The sequence below is a fragment of the Argiope bruennichi genome, chromosome 7 (genome assembly GCF_947563725.1).
Source record: "Argiope bruennichi chromosome 7, qqArgBrue1.1, whole genome shotgun sequence".
Taxonomy (NCBI): Eukaryota; Metazoa; Arthropoda; class Arachnida; order Araneae; family Araneidae; genus Argiope; species Argiope bruennichi.
The window spans coordinates 125,358,857-125,386,354 of NC_079157.1; the positions used below are offsets into that span (position 1 = coordinate 125,358,857).

Genomic DNA, 27,498 nt, shown 5'->3' on the forward strand with positions numbered 1-27,498 from the left:
GATGATTAAGAATGCGAGTCAAATAGGGAACTACATTCATTTGAAATCAAAAGGCATGTCAGTATAAATAAGGAGAATGTGTAGTATAAGCACATCTTCTCCATTAGAGTAGTTGCATGATTCTTGCTACATGTTGGTCTTCTGATTCTGATACGTGTGATCAGTTAGCACATAAACATTGTCTTTCAATTCTTGCCATATGTTGATCATGAGATTCCGTGAATTTGCAATTTGTAAATGATCTGCTTCATTACTCACTTGTTGTCCCTTGTTTGTTTGAAAAGCTTAAACTCATTTATTTCTATGTGCTGCACTGATAGATCTACTAAGTGATGAATATTTGGGATTCGTATTTTTTGACTAAGCAATTAACACAACATATGGTGTATAACCGATATATCATATGTTAGTTTACTGAATAAATAGAAAAGTTGCTGTTTGCACTGGGAAAATTTCCACTATGTATGACTTACCTTGATCAGCATCAATAATAATAATTCTGTTTTGTATAAGTGAGATAAACTCTGAATAATATGTGTGGTTCACTGCAGCCAAAAGGTCGAATGACTATATATTGTGTAGATGACTATTCGTTAATGAAAAAAATTAACACTTGCACTAAATATTTCTGATTTCATTGAATTCACGTTCATTGGCATCAATGATAATAATTTTATTTTGTTTGATATATGTGCAGTTAACTCCGATTGACATGTCTTTACTGTTTGTCAATTTTAAAATAATATTGTATAATAGAAACATATGAAATGATTTGTTTGTAAATTTTATTTTGTTCAAAATAAATGCTAATAATTATACCATGCTTATAGCCTTCGTGCAAGTGCAACCAATAAGTTGGCAAAGTTTTATCACAATTAGATAAATGTTAAAGCAGCCCATAAAATATGAACAAACACTAATTTTTATATATTAGATATAATAATTGTACTATGCCTGTAACCTTCGCGCAAGTGCAAGCAATACTTGGAAAAGTTTTATTGTAATCAGATAAATGGTACAGGAGCATATAAAATATGAACAAACAAACATTCATTTTTATATATTAGATTATTTTTGGATATTATTGCAAAAAATATCAAAGTCGGGCTTAATTTACTATTAAAATTTAAAAAGAAAACTGGTATACATATTCCCATCTTCCAAAGTATATGTGTGCCAAATTTGGTAGTTCTATATCAAGTCAGGCACATACAAACATATTTTCCTTTATTTATTGAGCATCTATTAGTTTGTAAAATTTCTTAAATACAGCAGTGGATTTTGATATGTTTATCTAATATGAAGGTATATGTAAACACATGTGTGCAAATATCTATATATTCTATCTTTACAAATATGGATAGATAATTTATATATGCTAAGCATTTTGAATAAATATTTTCTAAGGGAAAAAAAATATTAATCTATTTCAATTTCTTAATCATGTTAATAAAATAGAGATGTCTTGTAATATTAATGTTGGTTTTCATTTTTCCCAATTTATTTAGAAACAAAAAATTGCTATTTCCATTCACTGTTAAACTATACATCCATTCGCTGTAAATCCATAATTTATATATATATATATTACCCAAAATACTTGTTAGTTTTCAAACAAAACTTAGCTTCATTTTTTACGAGATGCCAAGTTGATTGCATTATAGCTTCATTACTTGGCAGTTTATTCTGAGTGGCTTCAGTTTGCAAGATTTTTAATTTTTGTGTTGATTTATCACTAGAACCATAAATATTAACAAGCATCATTTACTGTTCAAAGAATTCTGTTTACATGTAATTTGTTCGTAATGAAATGTTAATTAGAATTAAAGTCTAAAAATGTTGTACATACATTGCCAAAAGTATTCCATTTTGGAGAGGGTTTAGATTTTAGTGTGCGATCTGGGATTCCTCTTAATCATACTTCTTAATTATTTTTATGTGCTTTTATTAATTAGATAGAAGTTATTATGTTAAATACTGCTATGCAGGATAACCTGAATGAATTTGTCAGTTTCATCATAAAGGAATTGTGAAATTATAAAAGAAGTTTCTCAATATAAGATTGCTATGTTTGATACTCATAAGTCTCATGTTTTTTTTTTTTTATCATTGAATGAAATAAAAAATCGGTAGTTTTCCAATCAATTTCAGTAAAAAGAGTGTTTTGGGCAATAGCTTGCAATTTTCTTTTGAACTCAGTTTCCAAAATCACCAGTAGAACTTTCTCTTCCAATATAGTGAACAAGAAGTTTCATAATAAACACTGGGGGTGAAATGTATGCAATGGCGATAAATAGCTGAAGCAGACAGAGTTATGTGCCCTGGGTGCAGTTGTCAGGGTGTGTAAAATGAAGGAATCAGTTCATTGTATTTAAAAGAAAATTGTTTCTGATAAGATCTTATTTTTAAGATTTTTAATAGCTATGATTTCAGCAAAATGGGTGAAAATTAAAAGCTTTCAAAGGCAATGGGCTTTCCTAAATGGAAATAAGGGCTTATGGTTGACTTATGCCTTAGAGTCTGCAGTTATAATATAATATAATATATATGTATATATATATATATATATATATATTCTCAAATTTTAACAAAACTCGTATTGGATAGCTTTATTTTATTCTATATTTTTTACATGAAAAGCAGGAAGTAAAGATTTTAAAACTTTTGGAATCTTATGTGAAAGGAAATAGCTTTGTTTTTTTGAATTTTGGCAAAGTAACAGACACTCAATAACAGCATAACTAAAAATTATATAAATCAATAAGATTACATATGTGTTTTAGAAAAGTCGTTTTTTTTTTTTTTTTTTTTTTTTTTTTTTTTTTTAGTATCTGAATAGCATTCCTGAAAATTGAATCATGAATGTATTTATGATTAAGGTGACCAAGACATATATTTCAAAAAAAAGAGTAGAAAGTGCTTTTTAATAAAATTAAATTGCCCAGCTTTTCTTATTAAGAGTCTTGATAGAAGAAAAGGGATGCCAAACTAAATATAAATATACCAGAAATGTCATTTATTTTTGTTTCAGTGAAATTTCTATTAATTAGAAAAGATCAACAGTATTCTGAAAGACTGATCTTTTAAGATTTGGATTAAGACTTTTGAATTGGAAGGACCAGAAATAATTTTCATTAAAAACAACCTATCTTAAAAATTATAAGCATCAAACATCAATCAGATATTTTTATCACACATACATTCTTTAATTTATTTACTTATATTTAAATTATGTGAGGCAGTTCTGCTAATACTGTAATGGTAGCATGTGCAGGCTGTGAAATATCTTTTAGCTAATTAAGGCTTGTATTTTCATATCTCAGAGCGTTAGTGCAACTAAGAAAGATTCTGTGATTTAGCTCTTGTTAGTGTGAACTGATTTTAGTATCTATTTAGTATTAGTATTTAGTTTAATCATAAACATCTTCACATCAATAATAGTGTGAAGGTAAATTGATTGCATTTCCAAAGCTCAGAAAATTTTTCAGAAATAATGAACATTATATTATAATGTTTATCAATGATTGGGTAGAATGTTGGACTTGCATCCCCTGGATAGTAATCCTGCCAGCCGAAGACTCTGTGTTTAAGGTGGCTTATGCATGTATAAATCTGCCGTGGTCACAGAATCCTCCAAGTCAAGACAATACCATTGGGGGTATCGGGTCAGATGTGATCGTTCTGCGATTCAGGACTAAATTATGATCTGTGAATGGAGTGTATGAATGAAGTCCACCCCATAAAAAGAGTTGTGACAAATGAGTAAATAAATCACACTCTTGGCCCCACATGCCACTATAGAAACAAGACATTAAAAAATAAACTCGGCTTAAAATCACTGACTTTGGCAGCAGGCTTGACAAGTGAACAAGAAACAACAACATATGTTTATCAATAATTTTTGCTGAAATTGTAAGAAAGTGCAGTTTTATATGTTGTAGATAAATTAATAATGTGCTAATTTTAATTTGTCTTTGAATTTGAGTTTTTATATAATCTCTTTTGTTTATATGATGCGTTTTAATTTTGTCACAGAGTGCTTGATATATAATGAATAAGTACGATATAAAATAGATATAAGTTTTTATTTGTATTTCACTAATATACAAAAAATTCTGCACATGCAATTACTAATTTTTTTTATTTGAATTATTAGAATAAAAGAAATTCTCTGTGCAAGTTCATCATAAAACTCTCGAATGGATTTTATAAAAATTTGTCTTCCAAACATTTTTTGAAATGTCTTAAGATATATTTTATATTCAACAGTTGTCCTTATAAATTTATTTGTGAAGTTTAGATCACATTGGTTCCAAAACATTTTATGTGTTGTCGGAAAAAAAATAAAGGGGCTGCATTTTATTAAATAGGGGGTACTGAGTGCACTTTTGTGCAGGTACACCACAGAATGTATGTAGTTTTTCTAATATCAGATTTGGTTGTGAAAAATTTTTCAGCACTTCCCTTCATCCCTCTTGTTTTAACAACTCGCCTTGATACCTCCTTTTGTTGATTAATTTTTTTGAACTGTTGCATACCAATTTGGTTTTGCTTCCTTTCTGATAAGATTTTAATTATGATGATAATTCTTTTAAATCATCTCACATTCAATCACAGTTTTTTATTTGTATTTTGCCTACTTCTGTATATATTTTCAGTGCACTTGCGAAGCTGCTACATTTTTAATACCCATTTGATATGCTTAATTTTTGTGGTTAAAAAAATTGCAGCAAAACCAATTATCCTTGTTTAACTAATTCTTCTTATATTAGTTTGCAGATTAAGTTGACATCTGGAGAAATTTCCAACGAGGGAGGAAAAGAAATGTTGGTTTTGCAAATAAGAAATCTATCTGTAACTTGATAAATGTCTGCAAAAAGAAATAAACCTTAAGAACACTCCAGTTTGTTGTCAAAAATATATAGTTATTTTGAAAAAGTATTGCCTTATTTTTATTTTTATCTTCTCCCTCTCAAGAACATTTTTCAGTTCCATTGTCTGTGAAAGCAGAAACTTAGTTTTTTTAGAGTACTGAAATATGAGACCTTCAGTCTTTTAACTATATCAAAGTAGAGTATACAATAATGTTGACATCTGAAATGTTTTTTTAATCTTTTAATAAAAAATGAATGTTAAACACTATAATTATATTGGCAAGTTAAATGGTTGCATTAGTAATCCCATTTGTGTTAATGATTTGTTTATTACTTTGAAAAAAAATTTGTCACCAAGCATGAGCCTAATGTTGATTATTATAATCTAATTTGGAGCTAGGATATTGAGGAGTTATATATATATATATATATAATATATATTAAAGAGCAACATTTCTTGTGCATGCTGTGTCTTTGACATCAGAAAGACATACTTCAAACAATTTTACTGCTGTGTAAGAAATAATTTTGCTTACAATTCCTTCACTCACTGTGGGATAATTTTTAGCATTTAATAAATTATTAGATATTAAACCAAAATCAAAGAATGAAAAATTAAAAATCTCCCCTGAGGTTTTAAATTTTTGTAAATGTAAAAAAGCAGTATAAATTTGATCCTGCAGTACTGCTAAATATGAAAAATCTTATTCGCCTTTTATCTACTATTGCTTGATTGTGGCTATATTGAATGCTCTTGAGATAAAACTAAATTAATTTGATTAAAATTTCATTTAATTATAGGAAAATGAATTTTCAGCATTACAATGATTTAATGGGTGGTGAAGAGAGAGAGACTCACAATTGTAGTTTTGTAATTGGCTTATAATTTCATCAGAATAGGTATGGGGGGGGGTCTGCTTTCAGAACATTAGTGTTTTTCACAATTCTCTGCAATATGTTTTTTAATAAACATTTTTCCTTTTTGAAAAATTTTTTAATTGAAAATAATTCTCTGAAAGAAATAGCTATTATTTCTATTAGAGAATTATAAATAACTAATAATAATTTTTATAAATGTTTTCAATAAGCCCACAAACAGATAGCTGATAACTTATGGTTTTATTTAATTGATGAAAATGTGGAATAGCCTAATCTAACAGCAAAAATTGCACAATAAAAACAAGTAGATTCTATTTTTTGATAATTCCTTATACACTGTGATAATAGATACAAATCTGTAAGTTAATATGATAACTGAAGTAAAAAAGGGCAGGGAACTGTGTAAGTAATAATCTTTATCTTTTTTTAGGTTGGTGCACATTGTTTGTTTGTGGGATGATAAAGGACCCCCAAAAGTATATAGCAATTTGCAGGAAAATATTTTGGACTTCATTCGACAAGCACAAACTGTAAGTAATATTTTTTTTCATTTTATACTTGTCTATACAATGAAAAAGTTTTGTTTGAAATAGGCATATCAATTCTTTAAGGAGAGAAGGAAATTGTGAAGTTTGAAAACTGTTATTAAAATATTTACCCTATCAATCTCGGTTCTTAGTGTGCCAAATTATTCCATAAGGTAATATGTTACATTAATGGGCATTTCAAATAGAGATATAAAAAGTAAAATACCACAATTAAAATACATTGACATTTCAACAACAAATAACTTTAATCTGGTCCACATAGAAGAAATGTTGCATTTTCTGCTGACAGTATGGGCCAATAAAATGAAAATATACTATTTTTATTCCAAACACCATGACAGATTGAAGAGCCAAAGTGAATGGGAATTTTAAGATTTATGTACATCATTAAAAGAATTTTTTTTAAAAAAACTATTTACATGTTCGGCAACTTGTGGGCCAGATGTTATTTGTGTATCATTGTCAGTGATATTATCTGGGGGATGTTGATAAAACTGTTAACTATGTACACTGAAGATTAATGATAGAAATAAAGTAAATATTATATTTTAAAGGAATAAAAAAATTAAAAAGTTTGAAAAACATGGTTAGTAAGAATTTTATTTTGAAAATGATATTCTTTACTGGTTCCAAATAATACAGGATTGGTATGCCATTAGGAAAAACACAAGAAATTTAACATGAAAATGCAAGGGACTTTGAAAATTTTCTTAAAAACAAGGAATTCCAGGTTTCTTAATTATTTTTATCACCCGTCTAAAAATTGCAAGAACAAAAGATAGTAGTTATAGCTTCCAAATACGAAACAGTAGCATTCATGATTGTGTAATGCAGAAACACCCCTTTTCTATTCTCCTTTTTTTCCTATACAGATGAGTCCAGTTTCGATTTGTGAGATAGTTATTTTCCCATGAAATTCTTGAATTGCAGCTAATGAGTATGCTCAAGACTTCTGTAACAGCGTGAAAGAATGGAATTCATTTCTCGGGTGAGAATTGCAACATTCAATCTATGGAGGCAGTGTGGTGGTGTTAAGTCTACTATACTGGAGTTTATTGAATAATTTATTTATTATTTGACAAACTGCAAATGTATTCGAAGTAGATTTAAGATATTTTTTTTAAAGCAATGAGCTGCTCAAATCCATATTTAATAAGTGATATGGAAAACAGGCATTTACTAGTCATGCGAAAAGAGGAAAACATGCAGGACTGTGCACTCTGTGCAATTCAAAAGAGTCATCATTGATGTTGGATTTAGTATCTGAAAGAAATACAGTAAAAGATGACTTGTCAAATGCAGGAACATCAAATATAATATCCAAGAATAAACCAATTTCGAAGTTTTTAATTCAAGAACAATCATTTAAAGCTGAATTTTTATAGGCATTAAAACTCTTTCCATGCATTTGCTCTTATCTTGAATGTATATACAGGGAAAGCACAAGAAATTTTTTTTTCTATATTTCGGTGAATTATATATCTTTTTCTATATACAGTAACAAAATATATTACTAATACCCTTTGAATCTCTTCATTTGAAAAAAAAATTTTAATGTTAATGTTTCTGCATTTTATTCTGTTAATTTTTTATTTTCCCTATTACTACTATTCATTATCTTAGCAGCTAAGAGCTGGTTCTGTTTTGATTTTTACTTAAATATAAATTGGCCATATTTAAAGAATAAAAAATTTTGTAGATTTAATTTTTAAAAACGGTTTCTGAAGAATTCTTTCCCTATACTTTATAATATATTTGGTTGGAGTAAAGTGACTTGACATGCTTTATAAATTGGGACAGTAACTGGGAAGGCTATGCCATTACTCATAAGAATAATTTAATATATGAATATTAAAAGCAAGAGCTACATGCATCTTCATAAAAAAAAAAAAAAAAAAAAAAAATCAATCTGTACAAAAGACACATTTGGTGATATTCTAATATAGACTGAGAAAATGCAAAATAAGAATTAACCTCAAAGATGTTAAATAATATTAAACTGATCAATATTAATAATTTTTAACTACACTCCTGTGCAACCTTTAATATTGCACAATCTTTTAATTAAAAAAAAAACCCTCTAAATAAAATCTTATATATGGATTTTGTCAATTTTTATTTTGTCTGAAAGTTCCTGAGATATGTCATCAAGAGTCATTGTCATCTCTATCTTTATTTTCAAGAAATACCACATGGTGGTAAAACTAAGAAAAAAATCTCCATCTTCGACAATTGGACCAATGTCGCCAACTTTTGACCTAAATGATAGAAAGTTTAACTAGGTGTATTATGATTCATTTATGTATTAAAATAAGGCTTTTGCCCCCTTGGCTGCTTAGAGCAAAAATATTAAAATTATAATGCTATTTTAACAGTAAAGATATTAAAAAATAACTTATGGTGTTATATTGAGTTAATATTTTCTAAAGATTTTGAAATACCAATAATTTTTTTTTTCTCCATACTTTAGTTTTAGAGATTTACAGAAAAATATGTATATTGTAAAGTTTTAAAATGTATTGTAAAATTTAGATTTATATATAAAGTTATATTGAAAAAAATTAAGGGAAAAAAGTGCCTTAAAATGAAATCAATGTTTGAATACTTTAGGCATTTCTGTTTTGAATCTGTAATGAATGATTTTTTAAAAATATTAATATATTTTATTTATGTAAAAATGCTATGATATATGTTTAAAATTAAACATTGTTTAGTGTTTATTGCCTAAAAGATACATATAGAGTTTAATTATTTGCTCTATTGTAGCAAAATGTCCTTAGTTTATAAAAGTTTAAATTTATCATATAACTTTTGCCATTATTTTGGGAAGATATTCCATTCGTTTAAAATCAATAGGGCATTAAAAATTTGCTTGAATTACAAATATATTTGGAAATAAAATATGCGTAATTCTTTTACTGTATTTTAAAAAGCAGTTAATCACTGGAAATTTGCAGTTTAAAAAGCATATAAATTTATTCCAAAATGATTTATTTAAAGCAAGTATTTTAATGATTTTTAACAGGTGTTTTTAAAAAAAAATCTTAAAACACATAAATGTAAACACCTGTTAACCATTGAAAACAAAATTAAATTCTGTATAATGATTCACTGCATTACAGTTCATCATGATATTGATAAATAAATTTTATGAAAAGATTTTTTTTAATAAGTTGAAAATTGGCACTGCCTTATTATTCATGTGGTCATTGAATTTTAATTAACAAAAAGAATGTAATGCACTACAGTTGAATTTAGCAATCATCAATTATTCAGTCTGTATTTTATAATATCCTTCTCTTTCAAATCCAAAATAAGGACTATATTATTCACTAAGTATTGCTATTGATCTTTGGAAATGAAAGTGAAATCTCCATATTAAGTCTTCAGTAGTAAAATATAATTAATTTTTATTTTACTTTTGTTGGAAAAAAAAAGTAGAAATTGCTTGAATTGCTGCATTAAAAAAAGGGAGAAACATAAATTATGCATTAGTTGTTACTTTTAATGTAATAATTTTTTGCTAATGTATATATTTTTTGTTCAGAATGTTTTAGCCCACCAAGAAGACCAAGCCTTGTTAAAGGCCTACATAGTAGAGTGGAGGAAATTTTTCACCCAGTGTAATTATTTGCCTATGCCTTTTGGGCAGCTAGAGGGTGCTTTGGCAGGAAAAACAACTGCAACCCAGAAGAAAGGGAAAGCTGAAGAGAGTGCTGTTCGAAAAGTGAGTATTTGAATAATTGCTTTTGCACTTTCTGAAACTGAGTCAGACTCGGAATAAAGAAAAATAGTTATATCCTAGTCATTATTATACAACATCCTATTTGTAAAATTTTTATTTAATTAAAATATGTCCATCATTTAAAAAAGTATCTATTTTTTATATGTGTAATGCAGAGATGTTTTGTCTGAAATGTATTCTGAGTTAACTGCATATTGCATGAAATTACTCATTAGCATAACTGAATTGCTTAAAAAAAAAAAAAAAAAAAGTAGAAGCTTCAGGTAATAGTAGCAATTTTTTTTCAACATTTCTTTTTGGCTGGTTAGAAAAATTCAGTTTAACATAAATTTATGTAATATTATTTAAGTTATAATAAATTAACTAATTAGATTGAAGTGTTAAATCTGTATGTGAAAAATATGAATGATGTTTGTTTAAATAATATTCAAGCTGTATATAAGCAATTTAGCTTTTCTTTCAAGCTTATTTTGTGAGAAATTGATACTATAACTTTCTTAATAATCATTTCTTAAACTAATTGCAAATATGTGTGCCTCTATTAAGAAACTATGGGCAGCAAAATGAAATGCAGTGATGTTTATTTTTAAAGGAGGAAGAGACTCCATCATTTTAGGTTTGCTTATCATTTTATTATTGCTTATCAAATTTATATCATTGAGCATAACCCAATTTTTTCACCTAGTTAGAAATCTAAGAAAATATAAAAATTAGAAAAGAATCTCTTATATTTTGTAATAAGTAATTTGAAATAACAAAATCGCCAATCGTGAAATTTAAAAAGAACCTGTTTCTTAATGCAGAATACATTTAATACATGCATGTTATTGAGTTGCAATTTATAGAATCCTTGTTGCTGATGCATAAAATGGCACTTTTGAAAAGTGCCAGTTTTTTTATATAGCTACTTAGGGAAAAAAGAAACTTAATTTTAATAATTGAATATTAAAATTATCAATTTTCTAAATCCTTTAGTATTTAAAATCCAAGAAACATGTTCTTCATTACTTGTCCTGAAATTTGTTATCTATTTGTTGTTTTATTTCTATTAGAAATGGTAATAAGTTAATGCTAAATTTTACCTTTAGTTCTTGTAGTTTCTAAAATAGTCTGAAATATAATTTTTTTTATAAAAAGATCAAATAATGAAAGGCCTACTATGGATAAAACTTATTTTGATTTGCTTTCTTTCATGAATCTACTACTTACAGTGGTGATATTATCCCTGCTGTTCTGTTCGGGTCTATATGACCCGAAATAAAATGTATACATTCGTAAAAATATATAGTACAGGTATATTTTCATGAAACTTCTTGACATCTTCGGTAAATAATATATTTATGTACTCCTAGAGGGATTTAGGTTTATTCTTATTTCTGAGGAATATTTTACAATTTATACCTAATGTATAGTTCGGGTCAATATGACCCAATAAAAAAAATCATTTATTTTTACTCATACATGTTTACTTTTGTTTGGAATAATTCAAAAGAAAAGAATAATAATAGTTTATGTAATTTATCTATTTTCGAAACCTGTTTTGTCAACATATGTATTTGGTCACATGACAAGAGCGCGTGCAACATTCTAAAGTTGATAAAATTGGCAGGGGACCAATATCTTTGCTCTTATTGCAATGTTTCTTTATTCTGCTGTATTTCACTTTTTGATACACTGTAAAAGAGTTATGCCTGCAAACGTGAGAAGAAAAAAAACATGTCAAATCATAGAAATTCGAGTTACGCTGATATAGCTAAACTAATAGAAGCTTCTGACCTTGCAGAAGAAGTATTGCAGTTCTGACAACAATTTTGATATCGCTATTCAACAAATGAACTATAAAGAGAGTATTCAGTGCAATAATCGTGAAATAAAGTGGAAGTTGGATCTGCTGCCACTTTCTTCTCAATCAGCCGCTGCTAATATTACAAAAACTACTCCAGGGGTCACAAGATATTCAATGGAAAGGATATCAGACATAAAAAGTGCATTTGAGGTAGTATTCAATTCTATAATTGAAAACAAAATCATAAATATGACTAATATTGAAGGAGAATGGGTTTATGGAAAAAAGTTGGAAAAAATTTAAAATTTTTAAACATATATTGGATTATTATTGTTAGCTGGTGTTTATTAATCATATGGAGAATCAACAAAAAGCTTATGGGATAAAGAAACTGGCAGAAATATATTTCATTCACAATGTCCCTCGAAACATTTTGCACCATATCAGGAGTTATTCGTTTTTATAATAAATCCACTTGTCAAGAAAAAAGAAATTGGGATAAATTAGTTGCAGTGCGAGATATCTGAGAAAAGTAGATAGAAATTCTACCAAAATTATACAATCCAAATGAAAATATTACTGTAGATGAACAAATAATAAAATTTTGTGGCCGATGTCTTTTCAAACAGTATATACCAAGTAAGCCATCTAAATATGGGATCAAAATATGAACTTAAAATGACAGTATATGACAGTAAAGCTTCGTATGTACTGAAAACACAATTTTACACTGGAAAAGAACCAGGGTCAAAAGCCAGAGAAAAATCGGGGAATGCGAGTAGTATGTGTGTGATTTTGGTAATCATGGGTAATCAGGGCACAATATTGCATGTGATAATGTTTTCACATCTTACAACTTAAGACAACTTCTAAAACGAAAAATGGTTATGCTTGACACCACTTGAAAAAAAAAAATAATTGGAACTTCCTTAACAAATGCCAAACAAAGAAGTTCACAGCTCCTTATTTTATTTTACATAAGACACAACAATTGTACACTACATCCCCCAAAAGAACTAGAATGTTATTCTTATGAGCACTTTGCATCGTGACAAAGAAGTTAGCAGACCTGACAAAAAACCATTAATGATCTTGGATTATAATTCAACAAAAGGGGCTGTGGATACTCTTGGATCAATTTTTAAACACATACACTTGTAAAAGAAAAACAAATAGCTGGCCCATTATTGTATTCTATAACATGCTTGAAATTTCTGCGTAGAATGCATTTGTTCTATTGACTTCAATACATAGTGAATTGAATGAAAACAAATTGACTAAACGAATTTTGGAAGAATTGGGAAAATCACTTATTTTTCCATTTGTTGAAGAAAGGCCACACCTACCAAGAAGTGAGGACTCAATAAAAATAGTGAAACGAATACAGAGAAAAAGGAAAAGTGTACCATCGGGATTTGCAGAGAATACTTCATTGTGTGTCAAATGTGCAAGGTGAAAGCTGTGTCCGTCAAGCATTGACAGCAAAACTAACATGTTATGCTGCAATTGTAAAAATTACATTTGCAATATTATTCAAATTGTAAATAAAAGTAAGTTAGATCTATATTTAAACTTATATTACTATTGTTTAAACCATTTCTTATATTACACCTGACAATTACTGCAAGAAAAGTTAGTTGTCTGAGTCGGGTCATATTGATCCGAACATTACATACATAAAGTAAATATAAACAGAACAGTAGGGTTATGACAGAGGAGCATCTTTGAATATTGCTGCCTAGATACTGTGTTGATGTGTGTAGACTGTAAAATGTTTCCTTAATTTAATAATGCATGCGAAGTTTTTGGGTAAGACTGTAGGGAACAGTTATGGATAGCTAACCGAAATTCTTTGCCTTTCGTGGATTTTTCCTAGTGATGATAGCAATTTTTCTCCTGTGCCTGTTGATAAGAATGCTTTAAATTCTGATTACTGCAAGGATAAGCCATTGGCTGCATTAAAATGTCTTGCTGTTTTAACAGAAAAATAAGGGGGGAAAATACTCGCAACATTTCCCAGAATTTATCTGTATTTTTGAATTATCTAAAAAGTTTTTTTTAATAGAAGAACCTTTAGTTATTTTTTTTTAATTATGGAGAAAACAAAATACTGTTGTAAATGTTGTTATAGACAGAAATTATTTTCAAAATTGTTGTGCAAAATGAAATCATGTAAAAAACGAGCATTTATCTTAAAATTATATTAAAAAAAAAAAAAAAAACTTTTTAGATAAAAGTGGTAACTTTTTTATAAATTGCTACTATTTGCCAATGAAATTGTTTTAAAATATGCATCCAGATTTGTGCCTTAATATTAACATTATAAATAATTCAAATTATAACTTTCCCTTCCTTTACACTTTTTTTTTTTTTTTTTTTTTTTGTAATGGTGCAGTTGCCCCTTAAATGCCTGACCAAACAAATCATAAGTCTCCATTAGGTATAAATAATTTAACAAATTAAACCCAATATTCTTGACAGCAAGCTGGTTTTCTAAGATTGTTAGTGACTATTTTAAGGAGGGAGGGAACCTTGACTGAAAGATTTATTTTAAAATAAAAACAAATGACATACAATTAAATTTTATCTTTTTCAAAATTTTCTTTTAGTTGATGCTTGATAGCTGGAATCAAAGCATTTTCTCCAACATCAAACAGAGGCTGCAGAATAGTGCCATGAAACTTGTTCATGCAGAAAGAAATGGTGAAGCATTTGACTCGCAACTTGTCATTGGAGTCAGGGAATCTTATGGTACAAATTTTATGTTTTGCTTATAAAGTGACTCATAAACTTATGTAAACATTTGTGTTGTTTGAAATATATTCAACTGATCAAATTGATCTAATTTTGAGAGTTTAGTGGTTTTTAAATTTTATGCAGTTTGGAAACAATGAGCATTTGACATTGTATTATTAGAATGCTAAGCAGTCATTTAAAGTTTTTCATTTGTGCATTTTTTTGCTTAAATTATGGAATATTTTTAATTTAATGAAGAATGGAAAATATTAAATATATTAACTTAGATTATTTTATGCTATATTTTTTGTTTGAGATTGCTATTTTTAAAACATTTTATTTCGTATCTGTTTCAGTGAACCTGTGTTCAAATACTGATGATAAACTACAGATTTATCGTGAAAATTTTGAGAAAGCTTATATTGATGCAACTGAGGCCTTTTATAGAGAAAAGGCTCCTGAATATTTAGAAGCCAATGGAGTACAAAATTACATGCGTTATGCTGATCAAAAATTGAAAGAGGAAGAACAGCGAGGTCTCAAGTATTTGGAATCTTATTCAGGATCAATCCAAGCGGTAGATATTACTTAATTTGGGATTTTTAAATTTAAAAAATGGCAAAATAGTTGCTGAAATAGAAGTGTCTGTAAATATATTATTAATATACAACTGGTGATTTCAGATATGATTACAAAATAAAACTAGATTAAAATGCTAAAATATCAGTTTTAATTCTGTGTACATACACTGTTGCAACTTTTTGCAGTTGTCTAAGACACAAATCACAAAAATTACTGGAAGAAATTGCAATGTGTTGGGAAAAGGTGGGTGTGATAAATTCTAATAATGGGAAATCTATATTAATTTTATTATTGAAATAAACATACATTATTGCTATTGGAATAGCTATGGCAAAAATCTTTTCATTCTGCTGAATAATTAGTCTGAGATCATTATAATCTTCTCTATTTATATAAAATTTCAAAAAGTTATGTAGAAGATAACCAGAATTTCATTTCCCTGAAGTCATTGAAAGATAATTCTTGTCATCAGATATTTAATATTGAAATGTCTGAAGTTTATTTGAAAAAAATTTCTTGTAACAATATGGAAATTGCAGGGTAAGCTGTAAAGTGCAATTGAATTACTATTTAATTTAAATAAAAACTTTTACGAGCATTTAAAGAAAATTTTATTACATGTAGAGCAAATTTGGGCTGCTTCTGTGAGCATGGTAGTATTTTTAAGATGAATTTCTTACAAGCTTTTGTAGTTCCGTAATATGTAAAGCTTTTTTTAAAGTTATTATTTAATTTTTGCTTATTGAAAAGATAATAATGCTTTTTTCCCCCTTCTATATATAGTTGAATGAATGCTGTGTTGAGTACCTTGTCACAGTGTTTAAAGAAGTTATTCTTGCTGAATGTCCAGGAATGATTAAAAATAATGAAACGGAAAGTGAGTGTCAAGAATTGAAACTTTATTAACCATCAATGATAATTAATTGAAGTACTTAAGTCTTTAAATACCTAAAATTATAATTGTTCAAACATTTTGCAGTTTGATTATAAAGTTATGCATTTTAATTTTCATATTTTTTTTCTAGGATTTTAAGATAAAGATTATAGTTGCCTCATAATTTGTAATTGAAGAAACCTTAAAATTCACAAGCTCTTCGTTTTAAAATTCTGTTACTTATTAACTTGATAAATTTATTGAAAAAATAATTTGTATATATTTAGATGCAGTATTTATGTTTTTGCAATCCACTTTTTTACTTGTCAAATATGAAATTTTATTTGTCTTTTTTTCAAGTATAATTATATTTTTTAAAATTATATTTCTAATGTGAAGTAAACCTTTCATATTAACATATTTAATTGTACATTTTTTACTTTTTTCATGTGATATTTTAGAACTTCAGCTTATGTTTAAATTGATGGATCGAGTTCCTGATGGTATTACTCCTATGCTTAAAGATTTGGAGAATCATATTATTAATCAAGGACTGGCTGACATGTTTTCTTCTGCAGATATTATTACTCAAGTATATATTTGTCCTGTTTAAATGCTTAAAAAATGTCAATAATTTTTTTAGTCATTGTTATTTTAATAATACTGGAATTACAAATTACATTACTACATTGATTTTAATCTTGTATTTTTTTCATTTGTCATTTTACTCATACACTATAAATTGATATCATTTTGTTAAATAATGTAATAATCTTTATTATTAAAATATAACTTCTTCTAACTTCTAACTAAATATAACTTCTAACTCTCTTCCTATCATTTCTACTACTAGTTTTCTTTTTAAATTCTTATTCAAAAGAAATGTTAATAAATTAAAGACTTATCTTAATATGCAAGGAATAGTTGTAAAAATGTAAGCTGAATTGCCATTTCATTTCTTAACATTTTGCTCATATTTTTAAAACTGTATGACATTGTATGCAGTCGATTTATGCATTTTTTTTAAAAGTATGATTTATTTAATTTAGGAAATTAGAGCTGGAGTTTATTAGCTAAAAATAATTTACTATTTGTTGAAAAATAAAGTAATAACTTTAAAGTAATAACTCTTTTAATTGAAAAAATAAATTAAAAGCATCTTTTCCAGAAATCTTTATTAAACCTCTTCATGCCATTTGTACTATTTATTCCAGGACTCTGAAAAGTATGTAGAACAGCTGCTGGAATTGTTTAGGAGATTTAGTAGACTAGTCAAAGAAGCATTTAATGATGACCCTAGATTCCTAACATCAAGAGATAAGGTATGCTAATGAATTTGCTATTATATAATATATATTGTTTTTAGAAGTATTTTTTGAAAAAATTATATACGATTGGTAATCTTAAATATTTTTATTCTTAATTATTCTGCAATCAGGAGTCTGATTTCTTTATTTTGGTATTAAATTATAAATACTTTTATGACCACATTGAGTCTTTCTGTTTATGGGTTAAAAGTATTTTTCTTCTATTTAATATAAAATTGATAACTTTGTTTATTAATGTTGTTTCTTGCAATTAAATCTACAGTAAATGCTGTTTTTCTAATGTTGGCTTTTTTTTCTCTCCTGTAGGCTTTTAAACAAGTTGTCAATGATACATCAGTTTTTCGTTTAGAATTGCCATCGAAACAGAAAGGGTAAAAGTGATTCTTAATTATCTTTCTATACTTTTATATTCATGTTTTACTTTACTTTTTTTCTATCTTAAAATGCATAACATATAAAGTACAGAACTTACTTTATTACATTGCCAGTGTTATAATTAGTAGCAACTTGAATTAATGATGCAAACTTTCAATTTGTATCATTATGATCTTTTATAAAATTCAGATTAATATCCTACTGTATCTTAAAAATAATTGATATTTTAAACAAAATTTCATTCCAGATGCCTTAATTGGTATTCCAATTTCCAAAATAAAATTCTTTGAAATGAAAAGAATATTTTAATGTAATGAAACTCTTTTTCTTTGCCTTAAGATAAATAGAAATATAGATTAGTTTAATTTCCATATATATATATATATATATATATATATATATATATATATATATATATATATATATATATCCTCTAGAATTTCTTCACAAATGTGACAGCTTGTAAGAAATTATATCTATGTCCTTAGATAAGTATAAACAATTATATTTCCATGATCTCTGATTGATATAAACTCATTTTAAGATATTGATGGTGGTTACCAAAGTAAGAAATACCAATGACTAGTTCTTTGTTTTTAACTTTTGGTACTAACCAAAACTTAATTCTAAATTTTTCTTAATTATATTATGTTTAAGCAAATATGTACCTTGCCATGGTGGGAAATAGTAGTTCATTTGCTAAAACATGTTTGCCTGGCTTTTAGCAAATTTGGCTTTTAAATAAAATAGCTATAAAATGTTTAATTCTTCTACAGTATTCCATTTCTTTTTAAAATACAACTTACTTTTCTTTCTTTCATAGTTTTTACATTGTATATCATTTGAGGATTAAGTATTAGTTTTAATACAATGCTGACATTCTTAACATAATGTTAATTTTCCCTTGAACGTTGAATATATTATAAGATTAACGTAGCTTTCTAACCATTCTGAAATTTTTGCTCAATTGGACTGATAATTGGAAATTTAATTTGGTTTTGCTTCCTGGCATTGAATTTTACTCAGTACTCAGAATGTGATATAATATGCGTTCTTTCTTTCCTTCATTGAAGATATATAAATAAATACACATAAATAAAAATAAAAAAACCTCACTTTTTGATTGTCATTTTGTGTTTTCATTCGACTGAATGTTAGAGCAATCATTATATGCTTCCATTATTTCTAATAATTTAATACAAAATATGAATATATCCTGCTTGGCAATATTTTCAAACTATAGTTGTTACACAAATTAATACTCAAATTTTGAAATGACTTTAATCGCACATAATTCTCAGAAAATTGTATCTTTTTTTTTCTCTCTCTTTTCCCCCCCCCCCCCCCCCTTATATGAAAAATTGTCCAGCATTAAATGAGACAAAATATATAAAAATAACATTTGGATTTCTTGCTAGCAGTTTTTTTAAAAAATGAGACTAATTGATTTAAAATTTTTATAATTCATTTATCCAATGTATTATTTTTAGCAGTATATTATAAATAAATGTAGTGAGTACATATGATATTTATATTAATTATACTATGTGGCAATTGTATTAATTTGCGGTATGGATATATTTTGGTGCATATAAATAAATATCATATAGGCAGAATTTCAAAAGTAATGCAGTCTATAGTTAATAAATTGGCATGTGTAATTATTTTTTTTCAAAGTCTATTTTAATTTTTACCTAAATACATAAATAATCATTAATTTTGAGAAGTATGAATTATGACAAAATAATAGGTTTTTTTATTCTTAATATGATTGGATAAAATATTATGTTCATATATTTGGCTGCCATATTTTAATATTTTTAATATGCAGAGTTTTCTTTTGAGATGTTTTCCAGAAAAGCATTCCTACTTTTCATCATGAGCTATGAAGCAAATTATTATAAGCTGTTACTGTATGAGCTTTTTTAGATTAGCTTATCTTTTACTTTTGTATAATTCAAATTAATATGGCTTAATATATTACCTACTTCTTTTTTAGTATACTAAACATGTGATTTAACTCGACTTAGATATTCATTTAAGTAGCTTATGCATTTTTATCAACCTGTTTGTAAGAGAGGAACTTGTGAAAGATAATTGAGGTTTCAAGAGAAATTTAAGTTAGCTTAGAAGTGAATTTTTATACAATTTTGTAATAATTGTATAAAAATTCAATAATTATTCTGATTGTAATAAAGAACATTAAAAAAATTTCAGCTCATCCTGTTTGAAATTAGGAAACCTTATAATTTGTTTTAATAAATTTCTGGTTTCTTGCTATTCCAGTTGGTAATGTGCAGGGAAGACTCAAATTGTGTGTCAGTATGTCCACTTATGGTGCTCAGTGTAATCATAATTTACTTAAAAGTAACATACATATTTCAGAAGAATTTAGTTTTTAATACCAATATGTGATATTTTGTACATGTTCATAGATTTAAAATGAAATCAATGAAACTTTTTTGTTGTTGTTGCACAAGGTCTAATTATGGTTCAGTCATTCATCACTTTCTATGTAATGTCAATTTGAGTTGTTAGTTACTTGATGATACTGAATAATGATAAATGTACATCTTGCATCATTATTGTGTTCATTTTATTGTTTTATTTAAAATTCTTTATGTAAGTAGAATGTTGATGAAATGCTTATATAATTCCATTTCCGTTTAGTGTTGGCAATAAAACACAGCCAGAATCTCGCTGCCCAGAGCTTTTGGCTAACTACTGTGATATGCTTTTGAGGAAAACTCCTCTGAGCAAAAAATTAACCTCTGACGAAATTGAATCAAAGCTCAAAGATGTGGTTAGTAGTCATATTTTCTTTTAGAGTTTACTTTACAACTTACCTTTGCATTAATATGTTGTCTTTTAGGCTTTTGTTTGATAACAAATTTTAAAAAAAGCATATATTTAGCAAAAATAATTAAATTTATTTTAGGAATTAAAAGATATATTAATGTTTGAAACAAATTTTTACACTCTTGCATCTATATTTATGGATCTCTTTGGAATGCAAGGGCAAAAAACATTTTTTATGGGGTAAAAGGAGGATTTTAAAATTTTTTTGATAAATTAACGGAAGTTTTAAAACTGAACTTAATACTCGGGATATTTTTGTAGGTGATGATGCATTTAAATAATTAACTTTCAGACACATTTCTAGTTGAGAAATAATTGCAAGTTATTATTTGCATACTACTAAATTTTAAAATTTTAGTTGATGTATAGCAGAATAGATTATAATTTAGCAAAGATGTTCTACAAAAAAAAAAAAAAAAAAAAAAAAACCAGATACCTTTATTTTTTAATTATTTTTTGCAAGGCTTTTCTTAATTTTTTATTGGCATACATGGTAGTTCTTTAAAAATATCCTATAATAATTGTGTTAAAATATAAGTTTGAATTTGAAAGCTATTGCTAGTTACTGATTTCGTTTAGAAAATCTTTAGAGTTTTTAAAATCCATTGAAGCAAACATGGTAGAGCATGAATAATTGCAAAATAAATAATTCAATCTGTTTCATCATTACCATTCTATTAATTTCATAAACATTAATTATTTCTCACTTAATTTATATTAATAATAATAATACCAATTATCTGTTATGTCTTCTGGGTGTTGAAAATTGAATGCTTAGTTGTATTTGTTTATTTTATTTTTAAGTTCAGTTTCTTATTTTTTAAAAAAAAATCTTTTTTGTATACCCCCAAACAAGCATGCATGACTTATGGTAAAGGTGAAGAGAACTATATGTGAAATCTTGAAACATATTAATAATGAAGAAAATGTGAATGAAGTGAAATCTTGAAACATATTAATAATGAAGAAAATGTGAATAAAATTAAATTTTCTTCAATGTATTTTTAATTTTATTGCATTTGTTTCCTTTGTCTGATAACGTTAGACTTATTGGAATGTTGTTCTGTAGATTTTCTTGTATTCTTACACATTACAGTGTTAAAATCTTATATTTAAATCATTATATAAGAGCAACTTTTTTTTTTTGTTGATTAATTTCCTCCAAATTGACATCAATATATGATTTTGATGTGAAGACCACATATTGATTTTTTTCCCCCCTACTATTATGCTCACAGAAAAACATCATTTCGTACTTAAGCTATTTAGATTCATGAAAATCTTGATTATGCTATCGTTTATTAAATTATTTATATTTATTCTTGGTATAGTAGAAAGTAAAAATTCAATCTCTTTATAAATAAAATTTCTTCTGTATTTGCAAAAATATATTTATTTGAAAATATGTAATTTAAATAGTACAGAAATAAGATTTAGATGCATCTTATTTATTTTTAATTATGTCTTAGATTCATTTATTCCTGACATAGCAACATGTTTCCATTTCTGCTTTAAATTTTTCTGTAAATTCCTAAATATTTAATGATTTAAAAAAATTTCCAGCTGTTAGTTTTAAAATACGTTCAAAATAAGGATGTCTTCATGCGGTATCACAAAGCCCATCTGACCAGACGTTTAATACTAGATTCTTCAGCTGATAGTGAAAAAGAAGAAAATATGGTTGAATGGCTTAGAGTAAGTTAATTTCATGTTTAAATTTTGGTATGTCGACACAGAGTTTTTTTAAATATATTCTCGTTCTAATATACTAAGATTTTGAAGTTTCCTGTATTTATGTTATTGGTGACAAATCAATATTTTTATATTTCTAGTTACTTAATTGTATTTGTAATCGATTAACTGTAATTTTCATTTCTTATCAGATGCACCATTCAGTTGTGCATTTAGGAAAAAAATTAAATACAAGATTTCATTGTATTTGTAATTATCCAGCATTGTTAGGGAAAGCTATTAATAAACTAAAAACAGTTACATAAAATATCTTCTTATAATTTAGTTAGCTAATTTCCATAAAACATATGTTCTATGAACATAATTGAACAAAGGTTAAAGTTATTCACATAAGTATGGTATGCAGAAGTTTAAAGTGGGTTTAATTTTAGCACTCGATATAATGCCCATGTCACCATAAACACATCTGAAAAATATGTAAAATATTTTAAAAAGTAAAGTATTATGAGTAAAATCTTATCTTGGACTTAATTTTTTTGTTAAAATAAGAGTATGAGTTAGAACAATTAATTTTTAAATCGTGCAATGTATAAAAAAGTATAAACTAATAAAAATTGTTAATAATTCATTTCAACCATAATTAAACATTGCAAGCAACAACTTGAAGGCAAATAAAATTGTGTTAAATGTTTGTAATGTTTTCCTTTGAAGGGAATGGCAACACTGAAAATCAAATAATCTTTCTTATTTTAGAGAAATTTAATTAATATTTAAGTACAAGGAAATAACAATTGATTGAAGTATTTTTGATCCAAATTAGAAAGAATTATCAATAATTAGTATATTTCTAACATTAAAAAAAATTTTTTATTTATATAATTACTGAAATATGTTAAACTAAAAAGTATAATAAATTATGTTATAAATATTAAAATTCCAATTTATATGGTTGTATTCCAGTCAGACCTGAAATTTTTATGGCTTGTTTGTTAGTTGTTTTTGCAGAGCATATATTTTATTTTTAAATAATATCTATTTGTTTTCTGGACAGGATGTTGGTATGCCTGCAGATTATGTCAATAAGCTAGCAAGAATGTTTCAGGATGTTAAAGTGAGTGAAGATCTTAATCAACAGTTCAAAGACACTCATAGGCATAAAGGCAGTTTAGCAGGTAAGTTATTGACTTTTTCATGCTCTATGGATAACTATGGTTAATGTAGAAATAGTCATATATGAAATTTAACTAATAGTTAAACGAAGTAGTTATTTATTTATAGCTAACATGAACTTTTAAAATAATTAATAAGAATGTATTTTTCAAAATATTATTCTGCTCCCAATTTGTTATGCATTTATGGAATCCTTCTGAAAATATCTTCATTTTGTTTACTTTGTTCCTAAGTAATCTTCAGTTTGAAGAATAGTCCATTGGTGTTAAATCTAAAGCATAGTCATTCACTTAGTTTTGGGTCAAAAAACCTGGGATCAGGAATTATTTATATGTTGAGTATCTTATCTTGGTGAAACTTGAAGCTTCCTTTGTGTTCCTGTTTGTGATGCTTCTTTTAATGTTTCATAATCAGATGAGTTTAGATATAATTTCATATCCGTGATATCATGAGATTGCTAGACATTAAAGTGTTACATTAATTATGTGATTATAACTGCATGTTTTTTTTTTAATGTTTTGTACTTAACAACTCACATATATTAAACAAAATCTTTTTACTTTTAACAATGACAGAAAATTGAATGATCATAATTTATGAAACAATGAAAATGGTTCTTTCAGAGGAACAATGTAATGAAATGACTATTAAATTGGTATCATTAAAAAGACAATTTTTCAAATTTTAAAGCAATGTAAAACTTATTTTTGTGCAATTTTATTTCCAGGAGTTTTTGCAAAAAAAATTCAGCTTAATTTTTAGTTAAAATTCTAATTAGCATTTCATATATATATATATATATATATATATATATATATATATAATATGACTCCAAGGTAGTATGTGCCAAATTTAGTAGTTGTATGTCAAATGGTCTGGACTATAGTGCCAACATATACCAATTCTTTAATATTATAAGTTGAGGTCACCTGATCCTACAACTCACGATTAGTTACAATTTGGTTCATTTTTCTAATCACTGAAGAGATCAGGCATAGAATTTACTATAATTTGATGCATTTGCTGTTGCCTGGATCTTCTACAATTTCACATAATTAACAAATGAAGATTGCCTTTTTTTTTTTTTTTTTTTCAGATAATCTTTAATAGATGCTTTGCCCAGTTTGAAATTTTGATATTCACAATCCTGGGATTAGTTAAAACTATCTTTTTATCTTGCTGCATGCAACATTTAAAATATTTTGGTATAGGTTTTTGTCAATTTTGTACAAACCATTACAACTGCTTTAAAAAAAAAAAAAAAAATTAATGCTTCAGCTATTAATATGTAAATTAATACTTTCAAGCAACAAAGATAATATATGTTTATTTTGTGTCTCAAGCTGGTAAAAATTATAAGTATATGTAAAAAGTAACAAAACAGCTTGTTATATTTCGTGAAAGAAAAAATTGCAGAAAACAATTAAATTTTACCATGACCTTGGAGTTGAATAAGAACATATCACCTTCATTCAGATAAAAGTTACTCGGGCCAAAATTGTAATTTTAAATTATAGCTAATTTACACTTTTGATTTGCTATGAAAAATAGTAAAAATTGTTTTATTTTTAACTTTCATTCTAGTTTTAACTGATGGTTAGATTATTAGTTTAGAACTGTAAATAATTAATTCAAAGTCGGCTACATTAACCCATCAAGAGGTTTTAATAATGTTATTATTTGGTAAATTCTATGTCCCAAACATGAACTGCTTCTGTCATTTATTTTGGTTCAGTAATAATGAAAGTGATTTTAATTTGCTTGTATCTTTAATTTGACTTTTAAAATCCAAATCATATAATAATCAAACCAAATAAAGAAACACATATCATAATTTATATTGATATTGTATCTGAATGCATTGCAATAACCATTTACTTTAAAATTGCTGTAGGTGTTCTCAAAATTTGTCATTGTAACTAACAATTGCAAAAACATATATATTTAGCTAAATCTTAATTATATATCAAATTCAGCTTCGTTTTGAGAGTAACTTAACTCTGGATTTAGATTTTTATTTATTATTATTATTATTTAATTTGGCAAGGATTTACAACAAATAAAATTTGTGATCCTTTTTTTTTTTTTTTTTACATAACAAATTTAGCTAACTATATTTCAATTCAGAGCTTAAAAAGCTTGAAAAGTATATACTTTTAAAAGTTTAAAATTCTTTAAATACTCTGACTACAGGCCATCTGAAAAATATCATCCTAAGGAATTTTTTCTTAAGAGGAAGCATTTTATCTTCCTCCATATGACTTCATTATCTTATCTTTAAGAATCTGAGAAAGTTTTGAAGTATTGAGGAAATTGTGGAAGTAAAGTTTGTATATAGAATCTGGGGAAGCATTCTTCCGTTATTAATCAGAGTGGACTGGCTTGAGAAAGTTCATGTATAGTATAGACTGACATGCATTTTTTTCTGTGATTCAGTAGTGATGTATCTATTATCACATTTCATTGCTTCATTTGCATTTTTGTATATTCTTTTATCTTCGGCTTAAGTTAAGAAAGCAATAATATAAAATGTTTGCATTATATACTATTTCATTAAATTAATACTTGATACTAAAACTGTAAATTTTTTTTAAAAAATTAAGTATAATATTCATTCAGCAGTATAAAATTTTGAATTAGTATTTTTGATGTGCTGGAAAAATAATAGGCTGTGTGTGCGTGTGTGTGTATCAGACAAGAGGAATAATCCCTCTTCAGAATGAGAAACTTCACGAACATTGCACATTCCTTGTTGCAGTTTTATTAATAAAATTCCAATTTCTAAAAAAAATGGAAATCGGTCTTTCCAAATATGAAAGAAATAAGAGCTTATTGCATCTTTTGTTAATAAATATTAGAAATTGAAAAATTTATTTAGAATGAGAGATATCTTGAAGAAAAGACACATATTCACTTTTCGCTTGATATAAATATAGCCGATTCTTAAAAAAATGTTTTGAAATTTTAAAATGAAGAGAAAGGGTATTGAAAAGTAGTTTTGTCAATAGGAGTTTTAAATCGTTTGCGGTAAAATCAAGACTACACCATTTCATGTAACGTATTATTTGAAGGGATGCTGTGTTATATCTTGAATCCTACGTATGATCTGTGCTTCAATTACTTGAATTAGCAATTTTTTGTAAACTTTTTTTTTAATGTTAGTAATTTTAATTATGACAAAAGACTGTCCTTTCAAGTGGATAAGGCTGTGTATAAAATTAAAATGATGATTGTGGTTATTACATTGAGGATTGAAAATTGCATTATTTCAAAAGACAAAACTATTTAGCTTTTGTAGAAAGAATAAGTTAATAAAGTATCCTTTTAAACAAAGAAAGTAGGATTGATAAATTTGTAATAAATTATTAATTCTTTAATTATAATTATTTCATTTTCTATTTACAATTTTATGAAAAATTAAATTAAAATTTATACAACCTTTAATACACAGTTGAAGCACTTATCATAATTTTTAATATCAAAAAAATTATCCCATGAGATCAACTGCAGGCATTGAATTTTTGCTTATGCATTTTTTAATAAGGATTAAAGTGCGTCTTAAAAGAAGGGTAAGAAATTTAATGTGAACAATTAATAATATTATCAAAACTTCATTATGAAAATTTATTCACACAAGTATATCAGCAACTAAAAGTTTCTTTAATGCATCTGTTTCATCATTTATGGTTACAGCTCTTTACCACTAAAACGATCTATCTTGTCATTAATAGCAATAATGATGATAACATCTTTTTGCAACCAATAATCCTCATTTCAATTTGTGAACTTTGCAGGTATTGGATAGTTTGCTAGCGTTAATTGTTCATCGGGATTTTTCTTTAACAATGTCTGAAGTCATTGGTCACTTCATTAACTAAATTTTGGTTCTAAAGTTATCTTGACGAAATTTAGGAGTTATTTAAGAAGAAAAAATACTTCCCATATAACTAAAACTATTTGAGGTGTGTGTGTGTGTTATCAGTGTTAACATAATTTTTTTCATCCCCTATATCCATAATGCATTAACTTAAATCTGAATTGCATGCTTCA

The 27,498-nt window shown here is 26.6% G+C and overlaps 1 protein-coding gene across 1 annotated transcript in view; it reads left to right on the top strand.

Moving 5' to 3' along the window:
* LOC129975223 (cullin-5-like) overlaps positions 1–27,498 on the top strand; it is a 53,559-nt gene that overhangs the window by 14,571 nt on the left and 11,490 nt on the right. Inside the window, exons 3-13 of the mRNA XM_056088246.1 lie at positions 6,184–6,283; positions 9,849–10,028; positions 14,442–14,583; positions 14,925–15,145; positions 15,934–16,027; positions 16,486–16,616; positions 17,239–17,346; positions 17,659–17,723; positions 20,398–20,530; positions 22,150–22,281; positions 23,330–23,450. Of these exons, the coding sequence (XP_055944221.1) occupies positions 6,184–6,283; positions 9,849–10,028; positions 14,442–14,583; positions 14,925–15,145; positions 15,934–16,027; positions 16,486–16,616; positions 17,239–17,346; positions 17,659–17,723; positions 20,398–20,530; positions 22,150–22,281; positions 23,330–23,450 (1,427 nt within the window). The remainder of the gene's footprint in view (positions 1–6,183; positions 6,284–9,848; positions 10,029–14,441; positions 14,584–14,924; positions 15,146–15,933; positions 16,028–16,485; positions 16,617–17,238; positions 17,347–17,658; positions 17,724–20,397; positions 20,531–22,149; positions 22,282–23,329; positions 23,451–27,498) is intronic.